This window comes from Perca fluviatilis, chromosome 19 (genome assembly GCF_010015445.1).
Source record: "Perca fluviatilis chromosome 19, GENO_Pfluv_1.0, whole genome shotgun sequence".
Classification (NCBI taxonomy): Eukaryota; Metazoa; Chordata; class Actinopteri; order Perciformes; family Percidae; genus Perca; species Perca fluviatilis.
In genome coordinates, this window is record NC_053130.1 from 29109790 (window position 1) to 29123540 (window position 13751).

A 13751-nucleotide genomic window follows, 5' to 3' on the forward strand; every position below is an offset into this window, starting at 1 on the left:
TACATTTTTGACTCATCAAAGTAGCCCCTTTGGGCAGATATAACAGCTGAACACACTCGTGGCATTCTTTCTACAATGGAAATCAAATATTCTTCAGAAAGTTCTTCCCAACTCTGTTGCAGAATTTCCCATAAATGTGTGGCACTTGTAGGTTGCTTTGCTTTCACTTTTCTGTCCAGTTCATCCCAAACCAGCTCAATGGGGTTTAAGTCTGGTGACTGTGCTGGCCACTCCATGTTTTTAAGCTTACCATCTTGTTCTTTTTTGCTAAGGTAGTTCTGGCATAGCTTGGACTTATGTTTTGGGTCATTATCTTGCTGTAGGATGAAACCCTGACCAACTAGGCGCATACCAGAGGGTACTGCTTGGTGCTGCAAAATGCTGTGGTAGCCGTTTTGGTTCAGGGTCTTTTTCTTATTCTGACGTTTTAGCAATGGCTTTCTTGCTGCAACTCGACCTATCAAACCTGCAGCTCGAAGTCTTCTCTTTACAGTTGAAACTGAGACTTGCTTATTACGACCACTATTAAGCTGTGCTTGAAGCTGTTGTCCTGTGAGCCGCCTATCACGCAAGCTGTTTACTCTCAGAAACTTGTCTTCTGATTGTGTTGTGGCTTTGTGTCTGCCAGACCTCTTCCTGTCAGAGTTTTCCCCCCAGTTTCTAAGTGCCTTTTGAAGGTGAAGAATATAGTACTCACTGAAACCTTGACTTTCTTCGCAATTTCTCTGTAGGAAAGACCAACATTCTTATATGTTATGATGGTCTGTCTCTCTTCCATTGTTAATTGCCTTTTTCCCACCATTTTTATAGCAACACACTAGTTTCTGCAGTACAATACTGTTCAAATAATGCTCACAAGGGTACGGTACCACAGTGTGTTCCAACAATACTTTTATACAAACAGAGGGGGTTGAAAGTAATCCAGACAAGTTGGAACACCTGTGGGAATTGGTAGCACCAACTTTCAAAGCTTGATCAACCTCCATTGCTGCAGAACAGCTTTACGTTGTTTACTAATTTTTTGTTCCCTGAAAAAGGCCTTTTTGTAAAATACTGAAATGTACATTATTTTTCAGTTTTGGGTTACCTTACTTTTTTTTAACATCAGGCACTTTTGTACCATTTCAAGCTATTCATTGGACTTGAACTGCTAAAATGTCAATAAAAAACAAAAAAGAATTGGTGTGTTTTTGACCGGTAGTGTAAATAGGTCACTTTTTTATTTACCCTGCAGAGATCTGAGGGGCAGTTAACCATAGTCCTCAGAAATCCACCAGAGTTTAGAATTCCAACACAAAGAAAGCGGAAGGTGACGGCAGAATGAGAGCAATCCCGGAAGTGGAACGTCGTGGATATAGACTAGTACAAACACACACACACACACACACACACACACACACACACACACACACACACACACACACACACACACACACACACACACACACACACACACTTAGTAGAAGGCAACTTTTCTCATTTAATGTTATCTCTGCTGAGCCAACACACACGTAATAATAGTAGGCACGATTAACGTTTTCCTCCTGCTTTGAGACTTTTGTTTGTGGAAGTAACCTCTTTAAATGCACCTGTTCACATCAATGATCAATTGAATTCATTTTATTTAATTCATAAACCCCTGGACTTTAACAGCTCAAATGTGTTTCAGCAAGATCTCTGATCATGTTCAAAACTTTCTGCACATTTAAAACATATTCCATATATCTGCTGTATATCTGTGTTTTCTGTGTTCTAGTTTTCAGAACATTGTGCGAATCTGCTTTTAAAAAGTGATGGGAACTAAAGAAACATGGAGTTGAACCTGGGGCCGCTGCAACAAGGACTGAGTCTTTGTACATTTGGGCGCACGCTCTACCAGGTGAGCTATCCAGGCACCCCAGATAGGCAGGTTGTACCTATGTGAACACTGCATTTCCATTTTATGCCATTCTATATGCTCACTACATTTCAGATCAAAATACATTACAGTAACATCATAGCCTAGTTACTCTGCAGGTTAAGATTATACTCAACACATAACATGTGACTCATTGATAAAGACAGATCAATGCTACTTACACATGCATGAATGCATTCGTTATAATAAAACAATATTGACATATATACCAGTAATACTATAAATGAAATCATTCTGCATAACAAGTACTTTCTTTTTTTCATAATTTGTACAATAATTCTGTACTTTTACTTAAATAAAGTTTGTAAATGTTAAATTAATGACTTTTATATATAAACTTATAGTATATATATATATATATATATATATATATATATATATATATTATTCCTACCTAGTTTTACTAAAGTCACATTCATCTATCAATCAGGAGAAACGGAGTAGTTGTATCTGATAAGGCTTGTTCCAAAGTAAAAATATTGTGCATGGGAGGTTAGAAGCCAAGAGAAGGCTCATAAAGATACTAGATACATTAAAAACTCAATTTACAAACTGGTATATCATCTCAAACACAGGCCACTACTGCACAACGTGTGCAGGCACATGCAGGCGTGTCAAACTCAATTTCACTATGGGCCATACTGGAAAATGAGAATTACATCAAGGGCCAGACATGTTTAGTTTATTATTTCGAAAAAGTCAAATATCTTTGACTGTATTATTGCATGTCTTATAAAGTATTCTCACTTACAGTTTGATCGACATGAACGACTAAAAAAGTCAGGAGAAAAGATCCTTAACAATCATACAAAAAAGCGCCAAAAAAGGTCGAAAGAAGCATCGGATAAAAGTGCCAAAAACGTGTGGAAAAAAGCGCAGATTTGGCCCGTGCGCCTTGAGTTTGACACATTTCCCTTACAGCTACAGCAGATGGCGCCATCGGACAAAGAGACGTTCAGAGAGAGAGAGAAAGAGAGAGAGAGAGCGGCTGAAGGAACGAGGATATTCTGTTCTCCACACTAACTAACGCACCTTACCATCTTCGCTCTCCAGCTATGTACCTGCAATCCGCCCTTGCAGTCCTCGCCCTCCTCCCCCTCCCCCTCTCCTCCCTGGCGGTTGGACAGTGGTAGCGCGGACTGAGCAGCTGGAGTGCGCAGGGCAGGCCGGCATGCACCTGGAGAGAAACCGCCCCGCCAAGCCGTCTAAAGGGCTCCGCCGGAGACACAGCGTGCACACGGACGCTCCAACAGCAGCGAGGATATAGCAGCAGAGCACCGGGCGGATATCGGAGCCGCAGCATGGGCGGGGGAGAGATAGAGGCAGAGCCAAAATGAAAGCCATGTAATTCCACGGACATAAGAAGAGGGGTGGGGGGAACCCAGCGTTTGGATCAGAGTTGTCACGGGTGTATATTTGTATGGGGCTTGGTTTGGTATCTTGTTCTCTGAAATTCACCAAACACAGTACTTTTTTTCTCTGCCAACCTCCACTGTGTAGTTTAAAAGGATGGAGAGAGGCGCACATCAGCCGCAGCTGTCCAAAAGCGCACAGAGTCCGCCAGAGGACATCTCCAAAATCAGTGACGAGGAGCTGCTGAAGTGGGGCAAAGAGGAGCTGGTGCGGCGGCTGCGGAGGGCAGAGGCGGGGAACAGGAGCGCCATCGTGGAGCACGGAAATCTGATGCGGGAGGTGAACCGGAGACTCCAGCAGCACCTGAACGAGATACGAAGCTTAAAGGTGAGATGGGTGGGTGGCCGGGGAGGTGGTTCTTCGCCGGTTTCAGTACAGGTGTGTAATGGGCATGCTGAATCGGATTTGTAGAGGATCAGTAAGAGAGGACGCAGTCTGTGATATATGGCCACATTTACAGATTGTCAGTTAAGGGCAAAATGGTCATTAAATAATACAAGTTATACTAAAACCGTTAAACCTGTTGCATATGGGATGGACAGAATGAAGGAATGATGGATGCGAGGGTAAATCATTTTGAATATATTAATTACAAATAAAATGTAATTTCAGTAAAATGTCTTTGCCCTATATAAAGAAATTATGATTTTACCCATATTGATCCTAAAATAGTAGGACTGCCCCCTCTTAGTTGATTAGTTGAATAATTGGTCGTTTCGGAGATTTCTTTAGTCGATTAGTCATTTTTGAAATGCTTTTTCATGCTTTTTCATGCATTACTTATTTCCAAGAAACATATGAGCACCTCTCTGGTAAACACAAGATTTAAAGTTGTGCGTTTACATGATTCTTTGTGTTGAAACTCAGTTTTACAGATCTGTCGATTAAATCAACTTATCGATTAGTCAACAAAATCATACGTGTTAGTTGACTAAGAATTTCTTTAGTGGAGGACAGCCCTAGGAAATGTTTGCTGGTGTAGCCATCAGTTAGACATGAGTGGACGAAACATTGATTGTGTTAAGAATATTCCTAGTTCTGAGGCATTATTTTGTTTCACCCTTGTAAAGAAAACAGAGCTACAACTAATGATATTTTAATTTTGAGAGCGGAAATCATTAGTCATTGATCGAGATGATTGACAGAAATGTATCAGCAACTATTGGCATTTTTTTAAAGCAAAAATGGCATGGCTTGTTTTGTCAATTGTCCAAAATAAACTGGCCAAAGGAAAGCAGCAAATCCTTGACATTTGAGAAGCTGGAACTAGAGAAGGTTTGGCATTATCGAAATAGTTGCAGATTAATTTTCTGTTGATCGACTTATTGTTTCAGTTCTACAAGAAACATCTCACGTACACAGAACTGCATGATGGGAACACTCTTCTCACTCATCGAATGATCACTCCCAGCGGGGATGTGCATGTAATGCCTCACCGTGCTGCTGTGTGTGTGTGTGTGTGTGTGTGTGCTTGCCTGCCTGTGTATGTGTGTGTGTGCCTATGTAAACCAGGACGTGAACCAGAAACTGCAGGAGGATAACCAGGAGCTGCGGGACCTGTGCTGCTTCCTGGACGACGACCGGCAGAAGGGGAAGCGTGTGTCGCGGGAGTGGCAACGTCTGGGCCGCTACAGCGCGGGCCTGATGAGGAAGGAGGTGGCCATCTACCTGCAGAAGCTGAAAGAGCTGGAGCAACGCCAGCTGGATGTCATGCGGGAAAACCTGGAGCTCAAGGAGGTGTGCCTCATGCTGGAGGAGGAGAGGGCCGCGGCCGTGGCTGGAGGAGGGGGAGGGGCAGGCGGTGGAGGTGTGGGCGGGCATGGAGGCCCCGGCCGTAGGAGCTCCATTGACAGTCAGAGCAGCTTGTCCCAGCTAGGTGGAAGTGTCCCTGCACCTGGCCTGCTGCGGGACGTCGGCGATGGGAGCAGCACCTCCAGCGCGGGGAGTACCGATAGCCCAGACAACCCCCACCTCAAACCTCCTCCCCTGGGCTTCAACGCCAGCCCTGGATCCAGAGGTGTCTCCTCTGAGCACGCCCAGAAACCCGCTGATGTGTGCGAATCAACAGGCAGGAGACACAGCTCCACCCCAGAGTACCACACCTTCCCCCAGTCCTGCCGCCCTCGCGGGGGGTCCCTCACCAATGCGGAACCCCGTGGCCTTCGGGGACACAGCCCAGAGAAACACAGCAAGTCCCCCACCAGGCTGCCATGTGACTACCACTCTAAACCCTGCAGCTCTGACCTATTAGCCCACAAACAGCTATTTATGTCTGGGCAGGCTTCAGCAGGCTGTGGGAAGGGCACCGCCAAGTCCAGCCCAGAGCTGAGTCAGAGACACCGGTCGGTTACCATGGGGCAGGGGTCAGGCTGTGGGAGTCCTGAGGCCAAGCTGGCAGGCATGGGAACGCCTGAGCACCTGAGGAAAGGCCGGGTGATTGTGGGTAGTCCAGAGTCTATACGGCACCACCATCACTATCAGCACAGCACCGGGCTGGAGCACGGCAAAGGGACCTATAGCAGTGGCTCCCCCGGCAGGGACGGGATGCAGAGGAGGGCAGCGGAAGAGGAGATGGCTCCCCACCACCAGAGTCTGTACAACGGTAGGCAGAGGGTAACTCTTATCTTGTATTTCCATTGATAAGTCATTCATTACCCATTAAGAAGAACATTATTACATGTACATAAAGTTATACCAGAAGTAAAATGATCTGGGCTGACTGAGTCAGTGTCTTCTGGATTTCAAATGATGGATATAAGGCTTATTATTACACTGTTCATAGACATTATTACAGTTATATTCCTCTAGCTTCTAACAAATTACATCAACAGAGACCCACAACCTAGAGTTCGACTCCTGGCCAAATTTGAGACATGAACCCAATCTGAGACATAGGCTATACTTTTGTTATTTCTTCTTCAAAGATACAGTTACAAGCTTGTTCTTTAAAACAAATGGCTTCTTAATTTAGTGCAATTGTTGTTTGCTAAATTCACACACATGAAATGTCCACCCAGACTCAAACTGTGTGTTTACGTACTCGCTGCCTTTAGTTCAGACTGTCAGTGTTGAGCCACAGTAATACTGAAGATGACCTTGGTTTAAAGGGGATTTTTAGTATTTTTCAACTTTTCCCATGTTTTTATGTCTAAGTGACTAATGTGATTTTGTAAATTTTTGAGATTGGTCCAGTATTGAGCGAGAGCCCTGCAGCTGACAGCCGCGTACCAGGCTGCAATATAATCTATGGGACAATAGAGATCATCCATGTAAATCCACTAAAAGAGGAGGTCATGGAACAAGCGCGCCTGCTCTTAAACGGAATGTGAGATGACGCTCTGATTGGTTTATTGCACGTTACGCCCAAACCACACCTAGCTACTTCAGACCAACCCATTTTAGATTTTTGTCGGGCGCAAGAGTAATTTATCCCGTATATGTATAATAGCAACAATGCTCGAGATCCGCCCACAAAGCTACTTGCGTTTCACGTTTGATACTTGCGTTTCATATCGTTAAAACAGGGCCCTCAGATTGTGGTTAGTGTCTGACTACATTATGAAAAGATGGATAAGTTGCCGTTATTCTGCCATGCTTTTGTTTGTAACTTACTGATGCCAGGTCAACACAGTAACTTTAGCTAATAGCATTAGCTTACCTCAGCTCTGTGTGCAGCTCTCCACTCTTGGAGCAGCATTTTTATGTAGGAAAATGTGCATTGGTGTAGGATTTATTCTCCTCTTTGGCTGGCCGTAGTCATTCCAATACCAGTTCAAAATGGTCACTGCAGTCCCAGCGCAGTGTATGGACCGGAATGTTAGGATCTTTTTGTAGCTATATGCTAGCACCACTAGCCACAACTTCAACCTGTCTGTATCCAAAGGTAACGTCTATGAAAGCTGCGTAATGTGTAGCTTGACATTTTGTTGGCACAATTCTAAAATGCTTAATTGAAAATCTTTTAGACAACACAAAGCTACGCATTCTGTATAGACCGAATCACCCTGACGTCATGCTAACACAAAAATCCATTCCGGATGGACAAATAGCCGTGATTTGAATTGCAGAGATATATGAGATCGGCAAACTTGTCATTTTCAGCCGTAACTGTAACGTTTAAAGATATATAGTTAAACATGATGGTCTGACCTATGTGACGTTTCTGCTTATTTTCTGTACTGTGTTGCTTTGCTAGTGTCTTTGATAAACCAAATATAGCGTTATGAACAGCGTTATGAACAGCGGTTTCTCACTGCCGGTTGGACTGACTGCTAGTTCGGGTGGTGTCATTTTATTTAGTCTGTGGCACAACAGGTAAATTAGCTCTCCAACCTAATATTATTGAAAGTGTTGAGATATGAAAGCATCAAACATGCATTTTAGAGGGCATGAGAGTACAACAAACTCTCTCAATTGTGTTCCACACCGCAAAAAGTCAAGATGTAGATTGACGGTGCATAATTGCCCCGTAGTGTTACATTACATTGCTCCTCAGATGTCTGCAGGGTAAATCCAGACAGCTAGCTAGACTGTCTAATCTGAGTTTTCTGTTACACGACTAACACAACTTTTGAACGTACATGTTCCACCAAAAGAAGTTCCTTCCCGAGGCTATTTTGCAGTGGCACCGTTGCTCCATACGACGCTTAGCGCCGCCCAAGACGATTATGATTTGTTTAAAGAAATACCAATAAACGAGAGCACGTTTTTCTCCCATCCCGGAATGCTGTGATGACTCGCCAGACCATCCTTTGCAACGCTGTAGAGGAAAGTCTGGCAATGTGAGACTACTTAGACACAAATATATAGGAAGAAAAGGCTTTAAAAATACCTAAATTATTCTTTAATGTATGGGAGGAAACACACACAAGGTCAAGTCCACCCACACAAAGTCTCAAGAGCTCAAGCTTAGACCCAGTTTAAGAGCCAGACTTACAATCACACACATACACACATGAACACACACACAGGGCTCATGTGGATTCACTGGCTGTGGCAGTAGTGGCAAGAGAGCGAGGGAGATGTGTACTCATCTGTGTGTGTGTTTGTAAGCAGGGTACCATGGGTGATGCAACTCTCCAGGGTGTATGGGTTACATAGGTACGCTTGAGGTGTTTAGGGCCAAGATGCACACACATACACACACTTACACACCTTTGAGAAACTGAAGTGAAAGCAGAGAGAGTCAAAAACATTTTCTTTAAAAACACATGAGACAGACAGTTTTAGCATGTGTGTACACATGCATATAGAAAGAAAGGTCCACACACACAGATACACACACACACACACACACACACACACACACACACACACACACACACACACACACACACACGTGTTTGTGCATTTGAGTTGTCAACTCGTTGTAATTAGTTCACATTTTTACAGTTGCGTAACTCTTCTGACATGTTCACATTGATTTTTCCCACATTCACATTATAAAAGGGCGTTTTTTGACAGCAGAGGACACGTGTCTTGAAACGATAGGGACATGAAATACATTTTCGTCTGATAAGCCTGACTTAGTTTTACTTCCATTAAATATTCCAAAGCACTCCCTTGTGATGGCTGTGGTTTAGCTTTTTCTCTCTGTTTATACGTTTCTGAGTGCTTACTTGGAGTGTGACGAGTGTGATCATTAATGTGTTGTGTCCAGGGACGCAGTGAAGGGTAAAACTGCCTCAACTCACTTTACCCATCTTTTGAACTGTGGAAAATAATTTATTTTTGGACTGTTTTAATCACACATTTGTGCGCTTAAAAAAAATAAATAAAAGGATGTTAGTATATAAGGTGTTTGGGAAGAGCTCTATAAGAAGGTGTATTTCTTTGTTCATGCATTTGTGACCATTGGTTGTTCATGTGAAATGCCTTTTGCACTATGCAGTGCTTAGAGCAACTATTACACTTCAGAGCCCCTAAAGCCCATGCGTCAGGGAAATCCAGTGTGCACTACTACCATAGAATTTTTTTTTTTAAATAATGGAAGGACCCTCCAGGTCTGAAAAGTGAAGTGAATGCAGAAGTGCCTTAAACCTGCATTTTATCTCATTTCCAGCAGGGGTGACTCCACTGGTTGCAAAAAAAAGTCTGTTTCTGTAGAACTCTATGGGAAAATGACCCTACATCTCACTTGATTTATTACCTCAATAAACATTGTATGGTCTCAATCGCTACTCTCAAGTCTTCAATACAGCATGATTTTCATTTGGTAAATTATGGTCCCATTTATTTTTTAAATAGACTATAAAGCAGGGGATGATTTAGAGCGTGGCTACATGCCGACCTGTCAACCAGGACAGAGGCTTAGCAATGCTAACCAGGCACTGTGGACATTAAAATAGCCGTGCACTTGTTTTTGGGTGCTGTTCATATTTTCGTCTTAAACTTTGACCATCTCACTGTGTATTTTCAAACAATTTTTTTTCTTTCTGTAAGATACTTAAGATCTTGCCAGATGTTACTTTGTGTATCTTAGCAACTGAAATTATATAATGCTCTTTTCACCCTTAAAACTCTTTGCACTCTTTCTAACACTCCACGCTGGAGGTTATAGTTCATCTTTATATTTCCCGCTGCACCACAGGCTATATCTGATGCCTGTTTGATGAAATGCAAACGTGTCCGTGCTGTTCTGTGGTGTCCAGCAGCAGTAATGATTTCTATAGTGCTGAGTGGAAGTGCTCTCTATTACAGCTGAGGCCATGGGAAATAGCTTTGTACCTTGTATGGACGCGGGATCCCTGACTCAGCTGTTACCAGGAAACAATAGTGGCTGGATGTACTGTACCGTAACCTGAGATGATGCATATATCTTAATACCATTTGCAGCATACTATATGCTTTTTAGTAGAAGTGAAACATTTGTATATCCCTAGCTCTCTTCAGTTTTTCTGCCTTATAGCACATGGGATTCTTGGAAGAAAACACTGTGTTCAGGTCAGTAAATAATCTATGCATAGATCAGCAAATGACTCTGATTGCTTCTGACATGGAGAACAATTTGGATTTAAATGGTTACATTCTGGCTGCAGAGGACAAAATTAGCATCTTCAAAAACACTGTGGGTGGCAGAAACATTAATATATGTTAAAAATATGTTTCACTCGCCATAACTTAAGCCTCAGCGAATCCAAATGTAATACTTTTTATTATGAAGATGAAGCAGAAATTTCCAGAAAGCTTTTTAGAAGCTATTTAATAAATAAAAAGTCATGAAGGACAAGAGGCAAGTTGGTCCAAGCTGTTGCACTTGTTATTATGCCTGGTGTACCTGGTTAGCAGGCTTGGGGAGTAATGGAATACATGGAACAGCGCTGCGTAATTAGGAAAAAAAAAAAGGTAATTGTATTTCGTTAAGAGTTACAAAAAAAAATATATATATAATTAGATTACTGAACAAACCCCAACAGTCTGGCTGTTGGATGCTCGATGGTGTTTTAAGCCCCCAACGTCTCCTTCCAGGCAGCCTGGAACGACTTACATTAGCTGTTTTAGTTTTAATTACTAATGTTAACTAGCATTTTAGTTAGCAATAAATAGCCTGTGCCTATGTTATTTCCTAACATATACCTACGCTCTCCAGCTCTGCAAGATTGGGAATGATTGAGATTTCTCTCGGCACAGCTACCAGAAGACTTGCAACTTTCAGACAGGTTGCTCACGTCACATCTCCGTCGTCAAGCTCAGTTGGAGGCTGCGCAGTAACGCTCAGCCATCACCGGAAAAGTGCTTCTAACAAACTTCACTGCTCTCCGTTGCAAGTCTATGGCGTCGCTTGGTCCATTCATTTTTTTATTACGTCTATGCTTAAAACACTGATAAACCTGTTAGACGCTACCATCTTATTTTGTTTGAATAAACTTTATTGGAAATAGCAGGTTTTATGTTCACGGTCAGCATGAGCACCAAGCCCCCAGAAAGAGCGCCATTTCTAAAAGCCACCATGGGCTTAGCGGATAGGGGTGGTACTGCACCCCATGGCCCAGAAAGACTTTTCACATAGACATTGCATGGCGAAAGAAACGTCTATATTTCAGTGGATAATTTGTTTCGAGGTATATCAACCTACCAGCCTGAACACTGAAAGGGTCCTTGTTTAAACCCGTTTTTAACATTTTTAACATTCACTAGAAGCAAATCCAGAATTATTAAATTTGGCATGATGAATGTGCATAATGGACGCGAGCGGACCCACGGGACTGCGCCTGCTTGCTCACATGACTGCTCTCCCAAGCTCATGTAGCTAGCTGTAATAATGGATATAGCTAACGGTTGTAATTCACCATACTACGTCCATGGTATTATCTTATGAAGTTATGATACATCCGAGGAATGTATGTATGCTGTAAAGCCTGTTACGTGGATGTAACGTCATTAGCGTTTCCCAAACTGGTGGGGCTATCGGCTAGCTAGCTAGTTGCTAACATCAGGGGTAGCTAGCATGACTGTACTAAGATCTATACAGCGCTAGCTATATGCCTACATAACGTTACTACAGACATAGTGATTACATGTCCTTGGTTCTCTCTTATGATACAGCTTGTAACGTGGATGAGGGATGAAGCCATGTATGAGCTTTGTTCACGAAACTATAGGCTAACTGCTAGCGCTAGTTAGCACGACATAATTATTAAATCTCCTTGGTTGTCTAGATAAATAAATATATCGTTTATTTAGCTAAACATGTAAATGATCGGGAACAATGAAAACAATGTTTAACGTTAGTGAATAGTTTAGACAATGAAAACGGTGAGTTTATGAGTTTGCCACTTGTAAGAGACACGAGAGAGAAGCTCATGAACGAGCATGTTGCCACCGGTTGCTAAGACAACACAAACAAATTGTTGTTAGTGTGCGTGTCAATTGAGACGTCATGGGCCAACAATGCGGAAGATCCGAGATCCATGTTTGCTTTATGCGCTTTTGAGCACTCTCATTGGAACGTACGGGGCTTCCTGCCGAACACTGTATCCAGTTCTCTTAATACATCCATGATGAGCACCCACGAAGTGATCGGTCGATCGGACCGTACAGAGTGAGAGTAGAAGTCGTTCGTTTTTTAACATGCAGACTGCCACAGTTTCAGGCATTGCATGTTTGGATCCAAACGCAAAATAAGAGATGAGGAGGTAGCAGGGAGAGTTTTTGTGATTCAATGATGAAAATAACCTTGCTTTCCAAATAACGCAGGCAGAAAATTCACACCAGACACCAGAAACAGGCAGAACTTCTAAACACAAGGTACAATGACAAACTGACACCAGACAAAGAGAGCACACAGACTAAATACACAAGGCAGCAAGCGTAGTAACGAGGGACAGGTGACATGAGGGCTGATGAACAGGTGAAACACATCAGGACAGGTCAGACAATCTCAAAGGCGGGAAAACACACAAGGCAGGAAGTCAAGCAAGACATGACACATAAGGAGTGAACTTTCAAAATAAAACAGGAAAAAGACATGACAATAACGGAATGCATGGAACGGCGTTGAGAGGGTTTGATTTAACGTGATGCTTACAAAGCATACGTAATGTTCTTCGCAAAAGGAACAGAGACAATTTCTTGTCCCTGTACGTTTGTCAGCAGCTAACTTAAGCTAACGTTAGCTTTGTAGAGATGTGCAATTTCCCAAACTGAATAACTACCACACATATAAACACAAAACTGCTTTGCTAGCTCAATCTTGTTGTAACTAAGATATCTGCTGAAAAAAAATATTTTTTTCATCGACAGATATAGCTCCTGAACGTCCGCGAAAATCACATTTAGCAGCTATTTTCAAGATAGCACCGTCACCGGCACAGCTGATCCAAAACATTTCCAGTGAAAGTTAGCTTCAGAGAGTTGTAACAAATAAGTCATTTAATCCGATGAATCACTTTATATACTAGTTGCTGCAACTAGCTTTTGTGTGTTCTACTGTTGTTCCTGAATTACTTACATGAATACAACTGTTTTGAAACAGTTTTTTAATTAAACTCTGTAATGTTGACACAGAAATGGCGGAGTGATATTTTAAGTGATGTGCCAGGTGTGCTCAAATGGCTCTGGGTGTGCTGTCATGCTGATTTGAGCACGTTCTAAATATCTAGTTGACCAATCAGATTGTCTGGTCGGATCTACTTGTTGTATAATTAGGATACAAAAAAGGTAACTGTTTTCCGTTAGAGTTACAGAAAATAAAGATGTCAGATTACTGAACAAAACCCAACAGTTGGACGCTACCAGCTTGTTTACGGTAAATACATTTTCATTGGACTTGGCAGGTTCCCTCTTTACGGTTAGTATGAGCACTCATGAAGTGATCGGTCATTTGGCCCATGTGGTTGAGTGTAGAAGTCGTACATTTTTTTAATGCATACAAGATGATTGAAACAGGTTTGAGTGTGACTTAATGCAACATAATAACATA

The 13751-nt window shown here is 42.4% G+C and overlaps 1 protein-coding gene across 3 annotated transcripts in view; it reads left to right on the top strand.

The window, feature by feature from the left end:
• The first annotated feature begins 2898 nt into the window (after positions 1-2898).
• LOC120548242 (coiled-coil domain-containing protein 85A-like) overlaps positions 2899-13751 on the top strand; it is a 64807-nt gene continuing 53954 nt past the window's right edge. For 2 of the 3 annotated variants that reach the window (XR_005637159.1, XM_039784348.1), the window contains exons 1-2: positions 2899-3658; positions 4844-5933. Coding sequence is in view for 2 of the 3 variants with exons in the window: in XM_039784348.1 (XP_039640282.1) it covers positions 3428-3658; positions 4844-5933 (1321 nt within the window). In the remaining variant the exon portion in view is untranslated. Of the gene's footprint in view, positions 3659-4843; positions 5945-13751 lie in introns of all 3 variants that reach the window. The other variant, XM_039784349.1, reaches the window with a different exon arrangement.